The following is an 18,080-nucleotide window of genomic DNA, read 5'->3' on the forward strand; positions in this document are numbered from 1 at the left end:
ACTCAGGCACGACAAAATCACTATGAGACAGCCTGACTGAGCAACCCGCTACTGACATTTTCTCACTGTTCCACTTTAAACCCGGCCACTTTCCTAACGTCGCCACCCCAGGTTACAAACGATTCTGAACACGATTGCGTGCTGCGAAATCAACTCCTCACCACAGCCCGCGCGGACTCCACCGACCAACCCCTACAGGACCCTGACATAACCTTGTGTGCCGATGGTAGATTTTCCGTTGGCTCTCAAGGCCAGAGATGTTCCGGCTATGCTGTGGCCACAGATAACGCGGTTCTCGAGCAGGCAGCCTTTGACCCGGCCGTGTCAGCACAAAAAGCAGAATGAGTTATTTGCCCTCGCTCGTGCCTGCAACCTCGCCGCCAACAAACGTGCAAACATCCACGCTGATTCTCGATACACCTTCGGGGTAGCTCATGACGACGGAGCGCTTTGGGAATGCCGGGGTTTCCTCGCCTCCTCAGGGCATCCTATTAGCAATGCTACGTTTGTACAGAATCTCCTCACTGCCTTGCAACTTCCAAAATCATTGTCAAATGATCTGCTCATACCCGTCAGGCTGATAAACCACCGGTAACGCCATGGCTGATGAGGCTGCCAAAGCCGCAGCTCGGACGCTCGAAATTATAGTCCCATCGGGGCCACACTGAAACACCCTGCGCCTCTCAGACAGCACGGGTATGCCAGACATGCAAGCCGTACGTACCTTCCAGGGGGACGCCTCTGAGGAGCAACGCAGACTATGGTCACAGATGGGCTGTAAGGAGGGTCCCGTGACGGGCATCTAGTACACCTCTGCGGGACAGGTCTGCATCCCCACCCAATTTCTACCAATCCTCTTTAATTATATACATACTTGTACTCACCTCGGAAAGGACGGAAGGGTAAGCAGTTTGCTACAAACATAGTGGCATCCGAAATTGCAGCAAGCGGCAGCAAAGAGGGCAAAAGCATGTTTAATATGCCGTAAGAACAATTTGGGAAAGGGGACACCCTGTGTGTCGGTCGCCACTCCCCTACCTGGAGGCCCCTTTTCATGTTCAAAAATTGATTTTATTGAGCTGCCTAGAGTGCATTGTCACAGATATTGCTTAGTGATCATAGATGTGTTTAGTAGCTGGATCGAGGCAATCCTTGTGTAACGTTCTCGCTCGGGTGTGAAGTAACGCCGAGGTAAACCAGAATCAATGCAAACGAGACCGCAGTAAGATTAACCATTTACTGTTCACTCTTCACATTAACGCATGGTGAAAACTGTTGAAAAACAATACAAGATTGGTACAGTGTTTGTTCCCTTCTAAATATCACATTTACATTGTGAATACTTGCAAAGGTAAAACTACAATAACTACATTACATTAAAGTGCAGCATACAGTCAGAATCTAGCTGCTCCATTGGCTGCTTTAGATACACTTCAATACAAACTATCCCGACTCTTTAACTGACGAAAAGGTAAACCTTACCGACCGTCGTTACTTTTAACAGAATCGGCGTTAACATTTTAACTCAAAATACCGATTATCTAATGACTTACAGCGTTGCTTTCACTGTGTCTTTGGTGCATAGAGAGACCCTAGTCAGCGTTATGGTCGCACATGTGAGTGACCCCCACCCTTGCGTGAATCTCAAACCGGTAATTCCCCACAAGACGCGGCGAACCCGGATGTGACGTCATCGCAGCCGCGATGTATTACAGACAAATCAATTGATTTAAACAATCCTAACTTTAACTGAAAAATGCTAACAAATTACTATGCGAAAATATTATAAACTAAATAACTGCCATAAAGGCAGCACACTCCCCGCTTGGCCTTCGTAAGGTCACAATGAACATAATACGAACTTCAGTCTCTAAATCAGTCGTTAGGTAGAAGTAGAATGACTTCTGTAACAGGCCTTTGGTAAATTTTCCCATCGCCTTGGTCGGTAGTTTTCAATTCAACCTTCCTGACATGTCCATCCCTACTAGGGAATGTGGCAGTGATTCTGGCCATTGGCCAGCAGTTGCCGGCGATTTGCTTGTCCTTGAGCAGGACTAAATCTCCAACTTGAAGGTCCCTTCTCCATTGCTTTGTGTACAGGTCCTTATCGGAGAAGTCCCCTGGTGGAGGGGCAGCTCCTGCCTTCTGCGTAAGGAGCATTGATGGCGACAGTATGAAGGGGTTTTCCGGGTCAGAAGACACGGGTAGGAGTGGTCGTGCATTCATAATGGCTGTGACCTCTGCCATTGGTGTGCCCAGTACCTCGTGGGTCGTTTGGATGCTTTGCTGCATCTCAGGTCTCCTTTTCGTGGTTTTTTGCAAGGGCGTGAACCGCTTGACTGCCTGCTCTTTGTTGTTTGGCAAGCACTGGCGTGGTTCTCTGAAAGGTAGTGGGGCGACCCCACTATTTGCTTCATCCTGGAAGACCTCAGTGTCCATTATTTTTAAGAAAATGGTGTCTTGAGCTGATGGAGCGAGTTTATTATCATGCTCCTTATGAGCAAAGACAGACTGACCCAGCGTCTCGTCAGTTACTTTGCGCTTGTTAAAGCCTTGTGGTGCTTCCTGGACGCACATGGAACTTGTGCGGTGTTGAAGAATCATATGGCGGCTACTCTCTAGCACATTGGTCTTGAGTGTGTTAGCCGTTGATTTGTGTTCGTTGCCAGGGCACACCTCTCCTATCACCACCCAGCCCAGATCCAGGCGTTGGGCAAAGGGGGCGTCGTGTGGTCCATTGACCTGCTGCCTAACCTTGTGTACCCGGAGAACATCCCTCCCTAATAGCAGGAGTATTTCTGCTTCTGGATCCAGCTCTGGGATGTATTTGCCGATGTGGTGGAGATGTGGTTGGTGTAGCACCGCACTTGGCGTCGGGATCTCAGTGCGGTTATTCAAGATTTTCTCGCACTCTACGAGTGGGGGGAGACAGATGAGGACTTTACCATCCAGGGACTCGATCTGGAAGCCTTCGGCCCTCCTTCCATAAGTTTTCATGTTGCCTGAGCAAGTTCTAAGGTAGTATGGGAACTGCTCACTCTCAATGTTGAACAAGTTAAAGAACTTTGGACTGACTAGCGAGCGGTTGCTCTGATCATCCAGAATTACGTAGGCTTTGATGGCCTTGTCTTTGGCTCCCTTAGGGTACACCTTAGTGAGACAGATCTTTGAACAAGAACGGCTTGCCTGAGCTTGACCGCAAACTTCCGTACAGCTCGAGCTGACAACAGTTGTCCTGGAGTGAGCTTCTCCCTCCCCGCCGTCCTGTTGTGGGGGTGAAGGAGCGTTGTCGGTTTGCGGTGACGGGCCAGGATGCATGGCCCAGTCGTGATTAGTGCTATCACATTCCAGGCACTTCACGGCGATCGTACACTCTCTCGCACAGTGAGAGGTCGAGGAACAGCATCTAAAGCATATTCCTTTCTCCTCGAGGAGGGCCTTCTTCTCTTCAAGGGGTTTTTCCCTAAACGTTCTGCATCTTTTGAGGGGGTGGGGTTTGTTATGCAATGGACAATTCTTGCTAGAGTCGTTGTTAGCTGTAAGGACTTCAGTCTTAAGCGCTGAGACTGGTTTAGTAATGTTGGAATTATTCGAAGTGGATTTATCTGGCTTGGTGTAAATTGTACTGCTTCCTGGACCTATGAGGCTAGGATCGTTTCGCTTCTTCGCCTCCTTGCACACGAACCTGGTGAAATACTCGAAGGGAGGGAATTGACCTTCGTGTTCTTCCTTGTAATCTGAGGCAACGGACAACCACCTGTCCTGCAGCCCAAATGGAAGTTTGTCCACGAGTTGTCTAATCCCGGTTGGAGTGTCTAGGTATACTAGACCAGCTGAGTGGCCGTCTTCTTTGGCGCCTTGAATCTCCATGAGTAAATCTCCAAATTCTCTTAGCTTGGTGTGGTCCTTGGCTGACACCTTAGGAAAATTTCCCAAACGTTGGCATAGCGCCGCCTCAATAATTTCGGGGGCTCCGTAGCCCTCCTGAAGTCTCTCCCATGCTTTCTTCAATGCTAGCTCGGGTTTGTTGATGTACACTGAACGCATGCGTCTCACCTGTTCGCATGATTCTTTTCCCAGCCATTTTGCCATAAGATCCAACTCCTGGGTTGCTCTGAGCTGGACTCCGTCGATAGCGTTGGTGAAAGTGGAGTACCATGCACGGTAATTTTCAGGTTTATCGTCGAACCGGTATAGTCCTGAAGTGACGAGATCCCGTCGTGCGAAATACCGTGCTGCGGATTCGTCTGCAGGTGGCGTGCGGGCTGAGGGAACATGTCCACAGGTACATGACTGAGGGCGTACATCTGTTATGGGATTTGCTGGTCTGGACTCAGTCTTTGCCTCTCTTCTCCCCAAATCCGGTAAGTTCGGTGTCGAGAAGTACTTGTCGTGAGCCCTTGCATTCCTGGGTTCATCGCGGAGTTGCGAGGGTAAATTATCTTCCTCGGATGGACGTGATGCCGTCGGGCCTCTCCAAGACTCCTCGTGAAGTGGGACGTTATCGAATAAGTAAAGAGAGGAAGAAAGAGTCTTCCATTCCATTTGAGATTGGACATAGTCCCTTGTACGTTCCAATCCGATCTTTTCTGAGGTAGATTTTCCGTCCTTCGGATCATGCATTTCTTCGGCGTCTTCTATTAACTCTGCTTCCACCTCGGCAGCTGCTGCTTCTCGTTCTAGCTTCAGCGCTTCTAACCGTGCCTCTACCCTTTTCCTTTCCAATTCGTTTTCGGCTTCTCTGGCAGCCGCTTCCTTCTGGTTTTCGGCTTCTCTGGCAGCCGCTTCGGCTTCTCTGGCAGCCTTTTCCTTCTGGTTTTCGGCTTCTCTGGCAGCCTTTTCCTTCTGGTTTTCGGCTTCTCTGGCAGCCTTTTCCTTCTGGTTTTCGGCTTCTCTGGCAGCCGCTTTCATCTTTACTTCTAATTCTTCTTTGGCAAAGCGCGCTCGCACCTTGGCGGCTTCTGCTTTCGCTCTTGCTTGGGTGGCCTTACTTGATGCCCTACTGCCCCTATCGCAGGATGACGATGACTTTGACAACGACTTGATGCTGGATCGGGTTGACATGGCTGCACTTTAAACACCTGATAATGCCGCTTTTTCACTGTAACGTTCTCGCTCGGGTGTGAAGTAACGCCGAGGTAAACGTCGAGATAAACCAGAATCAATGCAAACGAGACCGCAGTAAGATTAACCATTTACTGTTCACTCTTCACATTAACGCATGGTGAAAACTGTTGAAAAACAATACAAGATTGGTACAGTGTTTGTTCCCTTCTAAATATCACATTTACATTGTGAATACTTGCAAAGGTAAAACTACAATAACTACATTACATTAAAGTGCAGCATACAGTCAGAATCTAGCTGCTCCATTGGCTGCTTTAGATACACTTCAATACAAACTATCCCGACTCTTTAACTGACGAAAAGGTAAACCTTACCGACCGTCGTTACTTTTAACAGAATCGGCGTTAACATTTTAACTCAAAATACCGATTATCTAATGACTTACAGCGTTGCTTTCACTGTGTCTTTGGTGCATAGAGAGACCCTAGTCAGCGTTATGGTCGCACATGTGAGTGACCCCCACCCTTGCGTGAATCTCAAACCGGTAATTCCCCACAAGACGCGGCGAACCCGGATGTGACGTCATCGCAGCCGCGATGTATTACAGACAAATCAATTGATTTAAACAATCCTAACTTTAACTGAAAAATGCTAACAAATTACTATGCGAAAATATTATAAACTAAATAACTGCCATAAAGGCAGCACACCTTGCCATGAATAATACAGCCCGGATAGCAGTTAAAATACTGTTGCGACAAGTGATCCCCCGCTATGGGTTACCAGAAATACTGAGCTCAGATAACGGTCCCCACTTTGTAGCAAAATTAACTGAGGAAATCTGCAATGCCTTATCCATTAAACAACAATTCCATCGCTCTCACCATCTCCAGGCTGCAGGTATAGTGGAAAGGGCAGATGGTAAGTTAAAAAAAGACAAATTGGCAAAACTTACGGAGGAAACGAGGCTTAATTGGTTAAAGGTATTGCCCTTAGCATTATTTCATATGAGGGTCAACCCCTGGAAAAAAAAACGGACTGTCACCAGCTGAAATCATCTTCGGAAAGCCCCTAAGGACTCCGTGGGGTTCCGCGCGTTTCCCATTCTTGATATAAACGGACTACCTAACGAAGATTCTCCAAGCCTTACATTCACAGGTGTGTCAGGCATACAAGGACGAAGACGATACGACAAGCGAAGGCGACTACCCCAACATCGAACCCGAGGACTACGTACTAATTAAGAACTGGAACCGTGGCAAATTAGAACAACGAAGAAAGGGACCATTCCAAGTACTGCTCACCAGGCCCACGGCAGTCAAGTTGGAAGGACAACCGTGGTGGTCCTGACTGTAAAACATTATGGAGTAGTGGGGGGCTGTTATGGACTTCACCATGTACTGGGCCGTTGTCTTTTTGCTTTCTTTTTGCATGGCTTCCAGTCAACTAGAGTCATGTATAAGGGCGGGAGCAGTGGCCACCGAAGACGTGGCAGCTCCCCATCGGTTAAAACCATCTTTTTCCCAAGGCCCACGCAGGGAGCAGTTCCCCAAGTGCATTGGCCAAAACATCCCCTACTCTCTGATTTTGCCCATAATACTTTCCTGTCCCTTTGCCACAACTATGCCAAACACTAAGAAGCAGGGGGATGTTGGATATGTGCGCAACTACCCTTGCATGGAAAGACTATGGTATAGTTGTCAGTGACCCCCTCAATTCTAGCGAGGAACTCTCTGCTTGGGGATTCTTTAATAACATCCAGGGTAGTGAGGTCCAGAATTGCAAGGGGACTCCGAGCGATGGCAAATGTCAGCGTTTTGAAGGGTGGTACCTCAGGTCCCCATTGAATATAACCTCCTTCCCTGAAGCCTCTTGACAACACCGACGTGTGCCCCGCACCCAGGTGGCAAATACAACTTGTTACTGTAATCGCCAGGGGAAAGTTTTCCTGGGGAACAGCATTTGCAGCATCTATAATTATAATGTTAATGGCGGATTTCTCCCTCGGCCTTTGAATAGCACCTATTGGGTTGTGAAGATAAAGCCTACTTGTGGCTACCCGGGGAAGCGACCAATAGGTGGGACCGGCAGCTGCCCCAGAAAAAGTGGAGCCGGTGCTGTTATCTAGCTTACCTAGTCCCCAGCCTAAGGGACCACCCCCACTGACAGAGGCAGAAACGGGGAATCACGGACTCAGAGAGGTTCTGGAAGTTTGCCTTCCCACCTGGGCTAGGAACTCCCAAGAAAGCATTAAGTTGGTAGCTTCCCTGGAGGAATTGGCAAATGAAACTGCCAGTATTCTATTAGGCACTCAAACTCGGGTGGCTGAGGTGATCACGGAAATGTTAGCCATCCAACAAACAGTCCTACAGAATCCTATGGCTTTAGACTTTAACCTACCTGAGAAAGGGGGAACTTGTGTTGTCATTGACACAGAATAGTGCACCTAAACCCCTGATGAGTCTACCAACATTACCTACCTCTCCGAGCAGGAGAGACAGCATCAAGAAAGCAGGACAGGATTTACACGGGTTCACCAAGGGGTCTAAATGCTGGTCCTTTGAAGGCCTATTCTGTAATATGTGGAGCATGATATTGCATTATGGCCTAATAGTTGTACTTATCATTGATATAATTACTGTTGTAACGCTGTTTTTAGCCACTGATGCTGCACTCGGTCGCTTTCTCTGTAAAAAAAACTACTGCTTCATTGATCATGTAATGATAAAATGAGGGAATGATAAAGTACGTAAAAGGGTTAACACATTCGTTAAACAATAGCAGCCTTTCTCTCTGAAAGAAACCGCTGATGATCAACAAATGTGCTAGGCCATGCTGAGCCATATTTTTTCTCGGAGTCAGACAGCGTTTCAAGGTCTTTGTTTCTTTGTGCAGTGAAGCGCAGAGAGAGGACAATTCCAGCCCTTTTGTGTATGAGGCCATTAAGCCTATTCTGCAATTTGTCTCTTGGTACTGTCAAGCAATAGGTAAGTATGACTCCAGCTTGGTATGTGTGTGTGTGTGTGTGGGGGGGGGGGGGGTGGTATCTGAATGACTATATCCATTCTTTAAGGGGAATTTGGAGTTAGTTGGTGGATCGGGCAGGAACAATCACAGACTGTTCCTGTTTGAGTAACTAACTGAGTAAGCCCCGGGTACTTTGAATAAAGAAGTTGTACTTATACAGTCTCTGAGAGTGTTTATCCAGATTCGACTTCCAAAGGAGGGGTATAGGAGGTGGGGTGAAAAGGGGTGAGGAGGGGGAGAAGAGGAGGGGTTAGAAGGGGAGGATGGGGAGAAAGGTGAAGGAGAGAAGAGAGAGGAGTGCAGAAGGGGGAAGAGGAGAAGAGACAGGAAGGGGATGAGTGGGAGAGAGGGAGAAGGGGAGGAGATGACGAGGGGGAGAAGGGGAGAGGGGAAGGAGGGGGAGGAGGGGAGGACGGAAGAGGAGACGTAGGGGGAGGGAGGTCCATATCCATCAGTCAGGGTGAACCATGGATGTTGTCTCCCTGCTGTCTGGATATATAAGCTTGAGCAGTATAACATAGACAGCAGATTATTGACCATGTAGCAAGCACCCCTTCTCCATGCATTCATGATATGTCAAGGCCAGGAGCTGGACTTGGTTGTCAGAGGCTGTTTGTGATGCAAGCTATTGGGAGCATTTAATAGGTAGTGTGAGCTTATCCACACTACCACCCCCAGCTATAACACCTTTCAGCATTTATTTATGGTATAACATTACTCACTGAGATCTAATCCAAGGGCTTGGGGAGTTTATATTAGAAATACAGATCCTCAGGAGTCAGTTACAGTCTGCGATATACAGTAATCCAGGAGCGTGAACCAGGAAATCTGGTCTCCAGAACCAGCTTGCAGGGAGCAGGAAAGGTATGTGTGACGCCCTTTAACCTTCTGCCCTTAACCTTTCACCTTCAAGCATGCAGATCACAAAGAACAGAACAGAGGGGAGTCTATCTGCTGGTCTACAGAACAGTGAGAAAAATGAGAAAAACATTTAATTGCTGAGACATTTTGACAGTTTAGTTAATGGATGGAAAAAGTAATCAGGAAAGTACAAAGTAAAACTTATGATCTGAGCACTTACATGTCATCACATACAATCCTGAGATTCTCTTTCTGGCGGGTACAGTATAGTTAGCAAATCTATAGAATGGTAACTGTAAACATCAGGGACTATAAACTGTAAACAAACTGTGCAAATGAAGATATAAATAAATAGCAATAAATAATAAGCGTGAAATAACAATACAACAGATTCCTTAAATGAGTGTAGCTATCCCCTTTTTTTCAAGAGATACGAGACCAAGGGATCATTGGCAGACATGGGGATGTGTGATGGTTTCTCCCTGTTCTGGTTGTCAACCCAAACATTGAAGGCATTGAGCTCATCCGGAAGTGAAGCTCTGATGTCCGCTATGTCACTCAATTTATCTTTGTTAAAAGTTCTGGCATTCAAACCATGCCATAGCTGCCAAGTGTCCCTTATTAATTCCAGTCTCGTCCAGAATCTCCACTTCACCAGAGAGATGACTTTCCGCAGATCTTTCCGCACCTCTTGTAGCATTCTTGATCTCCAGATTTGTTTGCCTATGATCTGGCTCTCAGTAGGTTCTGGATTCATTGTTCATCCAGGGCTTCTGATTGGGGAAAACACTGAACTATTTTGCAAGGCCACACTCATCCATAACTGTTTTAATAAAGTCTGTAAGAACCCTGGTGTAGTCATTCAGGATCTCGGATGAGTTCTTGAACACGGCCCAGTCCACTGGCCCAAGGCAATCTGCAACCGTTCCTCAAACTCCCAAGACCACCACTTAGTTGTTTTGATCTCTGGAGCCATGCTCTTTAGGCCGTCTGTATGCTGGTATCAGCAGTACAGCCAAATTATCCGACTTGCCAAAATGCGGTCTCGGGAAGGAACGACTGCATTCCGATTGTAGTGCAACAGTGGACTAATGTGTTAGAACCTCTAGTGCAACAGGTTAACTGCTGGTGATAACTGCGCAGAGTTTTCTTCAAACAGGCCTGCTGAAAGTTGCTGACCAGAGTTTGAAATGCATCGGAATGGGCTGTTTCCTGTTTACAGACCGCATTCAGCAGTTTCATAAGTGCCTGCTTATACAGTAGTCAGCCGCTGGTGGGATGTAAACTGCGGTCAGGATCCCGAATGAGGACTCCCGAGGCAAGTAGAATGGTCTGCATTTAATCATTAGTTGTTTTAAGTCAGGAGAGCAAGAAGGTGACATAACCCAACGTCCATGCACCGACTAGAATTGACTATAAAGCATTCCCGCCATCTATTTCCTTACCAGATCTCGAGGTTCGATCCATTCTGAAAATGGTAAAACCTTCTGGTCAGTTGCTACGTCCGGCGTGTTTGCCGTCAACCAAGTCTCAATACAACAAAGAACTGAGATCTGACTCTGATACAGCAGTCTTGCCCTGAGATCGTCAGTCTTATTTTCAAGTGACTCTACACTCGCCAACTAGATGCTCTGAAGAGGAGGCCTCATCTCCCTGCGGTTCAGCCTGGTTTGAATCCCGCCTTTCTTGCCGCCTTCTCGGCGGTGGCCATGGCATTGGCCTTTAAATGCGCCGCAATTAACTGCTCCGCATTTAACCGTCGAACGTGAGATCGGAAGATCATTGATATAGTTCCGTAGCCCGTCGTAGTCCAGGAATTCTCATTAGAAGGGACAATGGGAAATAAAAGCAGGTGGAGGATATCATGGCTTCTCCACCATTCTACCATGGCTGATTCTTTTCTCATCATCATCCTTCTGCTACTCCCTGCAACGCTTAACCAATCAACAACCTGTAAATTTATGTATTAAATACACCCAATAACTTGGCCATCTGTGATATCAGATTCCTCCTCATCTCAGATCTAAATGGATGTCCCTTTATATTCTCAGATCCTAAACTCCCCTGCTGAAAAAATAATCCTCTTGGTGTCCACCCTATCCAGCCTTTCAATATCATATATGTTTTACTGAGACCCCACCCCTCTCTAGCCTCCACACTACCACTCAAATACATCAAACACTCCTCATATGTTATGCCTTTCAGAGCTCTGAGACCCAGGTGAAGTTTTCTAATGTTGAGACTGATGGATTTTTCAATAATCCAGCTGCATCAAAGGTTTGGAGGAAGACAGGCGAGCATTGGCTGATTCATTAAAAAAGTGAGGTTTGTCTCAGAAAGAGTTAAGAGGGCAGGTGCCACATGGAGTAGAACACTCAAAGTGCAACAAGCTTGAATGGGGTGGAGTTTGTAGAATGTATCTCAGAAATCTTAATTAGACACTGAACTAGTGGATATAGAAGTGTTTTATTCAACAAAAGTTAGCAGTAGGCATCATATTGAAACACTCTTGGAACAAGAGGACTGCTTGATCCAATATTACATGATGTTTTATGTGCTAAAGATTAAAGGTAACATTTTGACAATTCTCCAGAAAAGGTCCTTACAGCCCCTTCTTGTCCCTCCAGGACAAAAATGGACAAAAAACACACCAAGCATGTTTCACTTTGATGCCTGCTGCTCGTTTTTGTTGAATAAAAGACTTCTATATCCATTAGTTCAGTGTCTCTCTGGTGACGTTGTTCACAATACCTCACCTCTATTTTGAGGCTATGCCCTCTAGTCCTAGACTCCCCCACCGTGAAAAATGAACTCTAATTAGGGCTTCTTGTTCCAGGAAAGGCCAAACGTTAAGGAGGATCTAATCAAATTGGGCGGCAAAAATGCCCTGTAGTTTGGAACTCTTTCTCCAATTACCTGACACTTCCCTGTTGTGGATCTGCGCCTTCACTATTATCTCTACTGGCTACCTAAAAGCTCTAAGCAGAGATTGTTCCAGATATTTCACCAACAAATCCATTGAAACACTCACGCTACAATTATAACCAGTTCAATTCTCTGCCGCGTTTGTGATACTTTGTGACATCCTAGTGACTGACCTAAACAGATCCAAGTGTGAGTACTACCTTAAAAAATACTCACTCACTCAGACTGCTAAAGTTGCTGCCACATGATGGGTTATGGACATATCCTGAATGAGACCCCAAATGCTGTAGTTTGAACAGTTCCTGGAGAGGCACTGAAGCTAGTGGTTAGTGGGTTTAGAAGAGTTTTATTCAGCAAAAGCATGCAACAGGCTTCATATTCAGACACTTTTGTAAGAAGGGGCCTACTTGATCCACTATTACATGACGTTTTTGCAGTATATGCTAATAATCAAAGGGAACAGCAGGATGATTCTATAGTTACAATGTACTTCCTTTGAATGCTTACAATGCTTCCTTTGAATTACATACAGTTTCAAACACCTCATTCTTCACACCTACTCTCCAGTCACACAAGATCAATGTTAATCCCCCACTAACTCTTGGCCACATTCATCCATATGCAGGCATCTGAGGTCTAATTGTTCTGAGTGTTACAACCATGGATTAGGCAGCACAGCCTGTACAGCAATTGCAGTCATGAATATACATGTGTCAGCTAATTATTATTTCATTGTGATAGTATTTAACTCCATTCATTCTGTCATAGTCTTTGTCGAGACTTGGACACAGCAACGGTTCGCTGCCAGCTTGCATTCCGCCTTGCCTGAGAAATTGGATTGTCGAGGCAACTGACTCTGAAGACTAGCGGTATTCATTCCTTTCTTAGTTGTTCTTTTCAGCCGCGGTGTAGGCTTCGTTTTCCATTTGAGAGTTATAGTTAACGGCCCTGTTTGGCCTAGCGTTTATTGTTTTCTTTTCCCTTTAACACTGTTCACATTAAAGTCTGAACTATTGACCTACTTCAATGTCTCTCACTCCACACTTGGGCCATATCTGAACCTCATGACACTGAGCTGTCTTTTAATTTCAAACTGCAATCTACATTCAAATCAGGAATTTGGTCGCTGGTGAAATTAATATTTGCTATATACCCTAACTCCAGAATATTCTAAACAGAGGAACATCCATTGAGAGCAGAGATGATGAGGAATTTATTTAGGAAGAGCGTGCTGAACTTGTGGAATTCATTGCCATGGGTGGTTGAGGAGGCTAACTCACTCGGTGAATTTAAGGTATAGATTGATAGGTTCTTTATTAGTCAGGGCGTGACAGGTTATGGGGAGAAGGCAGGAGAATGGGTTTGAAAAGGAAATGAATCAGCCATGATGAAATGGCAGAGAAGACTTGATGGGCTGAATGGCCTAATTCTGTTTCTATGCCTTATGGTCTGTTAGGTTAAGAACCCTAAACATAGAACATAGAAAAGCACAGCACTGTACGTGTCCCTCAGTGTTATGCCAAACTATATAAAGCAACTCCACAACCAATCTAATCCTTGCTCCCACATAGCCCATAACCCTCCATTTTTCTTACATTGATTTGCCTAAGAGCCTCTTAAATATCCATATAGCATCAGACTTTACCACTGTCCCCAGCAGTGTGTACCACACTCTGTGCAAAATACCTCTCTCTGACTTCTCCCCTAAACCTTTCTCCACTCACTTTAAATAGGTGTCCTCTGCTATCGGCCATTGCCACCCTGGGAAAAAGGCGCTGGCTGTCCACTCTACCTATTCCTCTCATAATATTATCCATCTATTTTAAGTTCCCTCTCATTCTCCTTCACTCCAGTGAAAAGCCCTGAATCACGCAACCCATCCTCATAAGACACGTTGTCTAATCTAGGCAGCATTTCCTCTGCACCCTCCCTGAAGATTCCACATCCTTCCTATATTGAAGCAACAAGAACCAAATGCAATGATGTTACAGTATGTAAGATGTTGTTGAACTTGAATTTGGGGTACCTTATGCTGTTGTCAACACCTATCTACATGAAAGGCATCAATAAGATTGAAAGAATACAAAGAAAATTTACAAGGAAGAAGATGGCATCAGCACTCAATGCAACCAAAGATGTTTACAATTTACGTCAACGATTTAGATGAAGGCATTGAAAATAACATCAGCAAATTTGCTGATGATACTAAGCTGAGTGGCAGTGTGACATGTGATGAGGATGTTAGGAGAATTCAGGGTGACTTGCATAGGCTGGGTGAGTGGGCAGATACTTGGCAGATGAAGTTTAATCTGAATAAGTGTGAGGTTATCCACTTTGGGAGTAAACAGGAAGGCAGATTATTATCTGAACAGTGTAGAGTTAGGTAAGGGAGAAATACAAAGAGATCTCGGAGTCCTTGTTCATCAGTCACTGAAGGTGAATGAGCAAGTGCAGCAGGTAGTGAAGAAGGCTAATGGAATGTTGGCCTTTATTACAAAGGGAATTGAGTACAAGAGCAAGGAAATCCTCTTGCATTTGTACAGAGCCCTGGTGAGACCACACCTGGAGTATTGTGTACTGTTTTGGTCTCCAGGGTTAAGGAAGGACATCCTGGCTGTAGAGGAAGTGCAGCGTAGATTCACGAGGTTAATTCCTGGGATGTCTGGACTGTCTTACGCAGAGAGGTTAGAGAGACTGGGCTTGTACACGCTGGAATTAAGGAGATTGAGAGGGGATCTGATTGAAACATATAAGATTATTAAGGGATTGGACAAGATAGAGGCAGGAAATATGTTCCAGATGCTGGGAGAGTCCAGTACCAGAGGGCATGGTTTGAGTATAAGGGGTAGGTCATTTAGGACAGAGTTAAGGAAAAACTTCTTCTCCCAGAGAGTTGTGGGGGTCTGGAATGCACGGCCTCGGAAGGTAGTGGAGGCCAATTCTCTGGAAGATTTCAAGAAGGAGCTAGATAGGTATCTTATGGATAGGGGAATCAAGGGATATGGGGACAAGGCAGGAACCGGGTATTGATAGTAGTTGATCAGCCATGATCTCAAAATGGCGGTGCAGGCTCGAAGGGCCGAATGGTCTACTTCTGCACCTATTGTCTGTTGTCTATTGCCTTTCAGAAGGTTCATGAAACTGCTTCTTTCACTTCTTTAATGTCTTCTTTTTCTTTCAAAGGTGGTTCTGCTATTGCTGGAGCCTGTCATCTATATGTTGGTGGCATGTTTTTGGGCCAATCGAGTGACCTGGCACTTTGGTGTCATTGAGAGATTTCGGTGAGGCGTGTGGCCTTGAGGGCAAGAAGCCTGGAGATGGGGTACGAGGCTATGATTGACTCCATTTCTCACTGATTAAAGCATTGAGAAAGATTGAAAACATTGAGGGCAAGAGCAGGAGGTGAGGGAGTGGTCAGTACCCTCTACCAGCTTCTCACTCACTGTTACCAGCTGTAGGTCTCTACATTCAAATGGTTTATTTCTCCCTCTCACTTGCACTGCTGAAGGACTGTGCTGAAGACCACGGTCCTGGGCAAGTTTAATTGATCCGTTGTAGATTGGACTCTGTAGTCCATGTTATGATGCGTTTCTGGTTTCTGATCACTCTTTTGCTGTTTTGGGTGACTTTGATTGGGGGATCCTGCAGGTGATGAATGAAGCTGAACGGAATTTGTCTGGACTCTTGATTTTGTGATTTATATTCTATGTTTCTTTCTCATTTTTAATTTCTTTTTTTCCTGTTTACACAATTACTTTTTTTCACATGGAGGGTGTAGTTTGATGTTTTTCTTTGAACAGGTTCCAGGGTTTTCTTTGTTCCAGGCTGTTTGTGGGAAGATAAATCTCAGGGATGTGTATTGAATACATACTTTGATAATAAATGTACTTTGAATCTTTTAATATTTGTCTGTTGCTGGGACTTCGGGACCTCAGTTATAGGGAAAGGGTGTGTTTTTTTATTTTATTATCAGATTCCTTGTTGTGTTTTTTTCTGTGCTACATCAGATCCAGAGTTACAATTATTCCATTGTCTTAGACTTGGGGGAGAGGAGAATGAGGGAAGATCATGATATCCCTGTGTACTGGAAATAATATTAAACAACAATGAATCTTGGGAGTTTCAAAATTATGAGAGGCACAGATAGGGTGAATGCTTGCAGGCATTTTCCCCCTCGGTAGGATGAGACTAGAACCAGAGGTCACAGGTCTAGGGTGAAAGCTGAAATATTTAAAGGGAATTTGTTGGGGATCTCCTTGACTCAGAGTGTGGTGTGAGTGTGAAACGAGCAGCCCACATATCCAGGTTCATTTGTAACATTTAAGAGAGGTTTGGTTCGGAAGAGAGAGAGGTATGGAGTGATATGGTCTGGGTGCAGGTAGATGAGACAATGCAGAAGACCAGGCCAGCATGGACTAAATGGAATGAAGTGATTTGTGATTCTATGACTCCAATTGTGGTCCAAAATTGTGGGCTATCAATCTGCAAATTTACCTTGTGGTGTTTGAACTTAGTCCACCTACTAATGAAGTTTAACAGACCATAGGTGATGCACCATCAATAACTCACTCTGAGACGTAAGAAGCGAGATATCGGCTTTTATTGACTGGAAGAATGAACAACACTACATCCTGGAGAATGAGGCTGGGCTCAGGCCTCAATCGCCTTTATACAGGGGTCTGTGGGAGGAGCCACAGAAGCAGTCAGCAGGGGTCTGTGGGAGGAGCCACAGGAGCAGTCCAGACAGGTATATGTAGTTCACCACAATAGGTCTTCTTAACCACCGGATCAAACTTATGCAGGAAATTTCAGGGATACATGGGCTTAGATCCCAAGATCCCTGTTCCTTCATGCTACTAAGAATAAACTGGAGCAGGGCCAATTTTGGAGGTGTTACACAGGATGTTTCAGAGTTTGAGTGAGGTTGTTTGCTGGTAAAGAAATGACTGGCAAGAGGGAAGCTTTTTAAAGTGTAATATCAAGGTCCAGGGGTAGTGTGGCAAGGCTGGAAAACCGAGGGACCCCTAGATGACAAGAAGTAGTCGGGGTCTGGTTATACCTTAGGTTTACGCAGTTGGAAAAAGGTGAATCCCTCAGCGATAAAAAGAAGTGTGGGAGTACACTTTAGAGAGAAAAGGTTAAGGAAAATTCCAGGAGTTTCAACAGGTATGTTAAGAGCAAAAGGGTGGCTAGGGAGAGAATAGGTCTCCTTGAGGATCCTCATGACTGTGTGTAAACTGCAGGAAATGGACGAGATTTGTTAATGAATATTTATCATCAGTTTTTACTGTGGAGAAAATGGTGAGTGTGAAATAAATGAGAATATGAACGTTGACATCTTGGACCACAGTTGAATTATCGAGGAGTATGTATTGGAGTCCTTGGGGTGCTTTAAAATGGATAAACCCCAGAGCCTGACCAAGTGTATCCTTGGACCTTGTGGAAAGATTCAAATGAAATTGTGGAGAATCTTGTGGAGATGTTTGCTTCAGCTGTAGCCACAAGAAGATTGGAGGCTGGCTAACATTCTACTGCAAAGACATGGCAAGAGTTATAGACAGGTCAGCGTGACATCAGTAGTCAGTAAGGTACTTGATGGGATACTGAGGGACAAGATGCATTTGGATAGTCAATGTCTAATTATGGATAGTCAATGAAACCTTGTGCGTGGGAAGTAGTGTCTGACAAATGTCTTAGAGTTTTTCAAGTTAACCAAGAGGATAGATGAGGATAGGGCAATGAATATTATCTACATGCTCTTTAGCACAGCCTCTGACAAGGTCCCACAAGGCAGGCTAGTCTGGAAGGTTCGATTTCCATTTTTCACCAACTGGCTATTAGTCATTGGTTAGGTTAATTGAGATAGAATTTGAGAGGTTATGTTCCAGTCATACGAGATATTAACGAGACATTACTTGGAGTATTGTGTTCAGTTTCAGTCATTCTGTTACAGAAAAAAATACATAATTAAATCAGAAAGAATGCAAAAAGTTTGATAAGAATGCTGCCAAGGCTCAAGAGCCAAAGACAGAGTGAGAGGTTGTGTAGGCTAGAATGTTATTCCTCGGAATATAGAAAATTGAGAGGTGACTTTATTATAGAGGTTTATAAAATCATGAGTGGCATGGATAAGGTGAATGGTCACGGTCATTTTCCCAGGGAAGAGGAACTAAAACCTGGAGGGCACATTTAAACATGGA

At 45.2% G+C, this 18,080-nt stretch overlaps 1 protein-coding gene across 1 annotated transcript; it reads right to left on the reverse strand.

Annotated features, from left to right (window-relative positions):
* Window positions 1-550: 550 nt before the first annotated feature.
* Window positions 551-5,764, reverse strand: LOC140718970 (uncharacterized). The gene is made up of 3 exons (XM_073033265.1): window positions 5,513-5,764; window positions 3,627-5,231; window positions 551-741 (listed from the first exon to the last, which is right to left on the reverse strand). Exons 2-3 carry the CDS (start codon window positions 5,062-5,064, stop codon window positions 551-553), a joined length of 1,629 nt encoding a protein of 542 aa, XP_072889366.1. The 5' UTR covers window positions 5,065-5,231; window positions 5,513-5,764.
* Window positions 5,765-18,080: the final 12,316 nt, after the last annotated feature.

Source organism: Hemitrygon akajei, chromosome 31, assembly GCF_048418815.1.
Source record: "Hemitrygon akajei chromosome 31, sHemAka1.3, whole genome shotgun sequence".
Lineage (NCBI taxonomy): Eukaryota > Metazoa > Chordata > Chondrichthyes > Myliobatiformes > Dasyatidae > Hemitrygon > Hemitrygon akajei.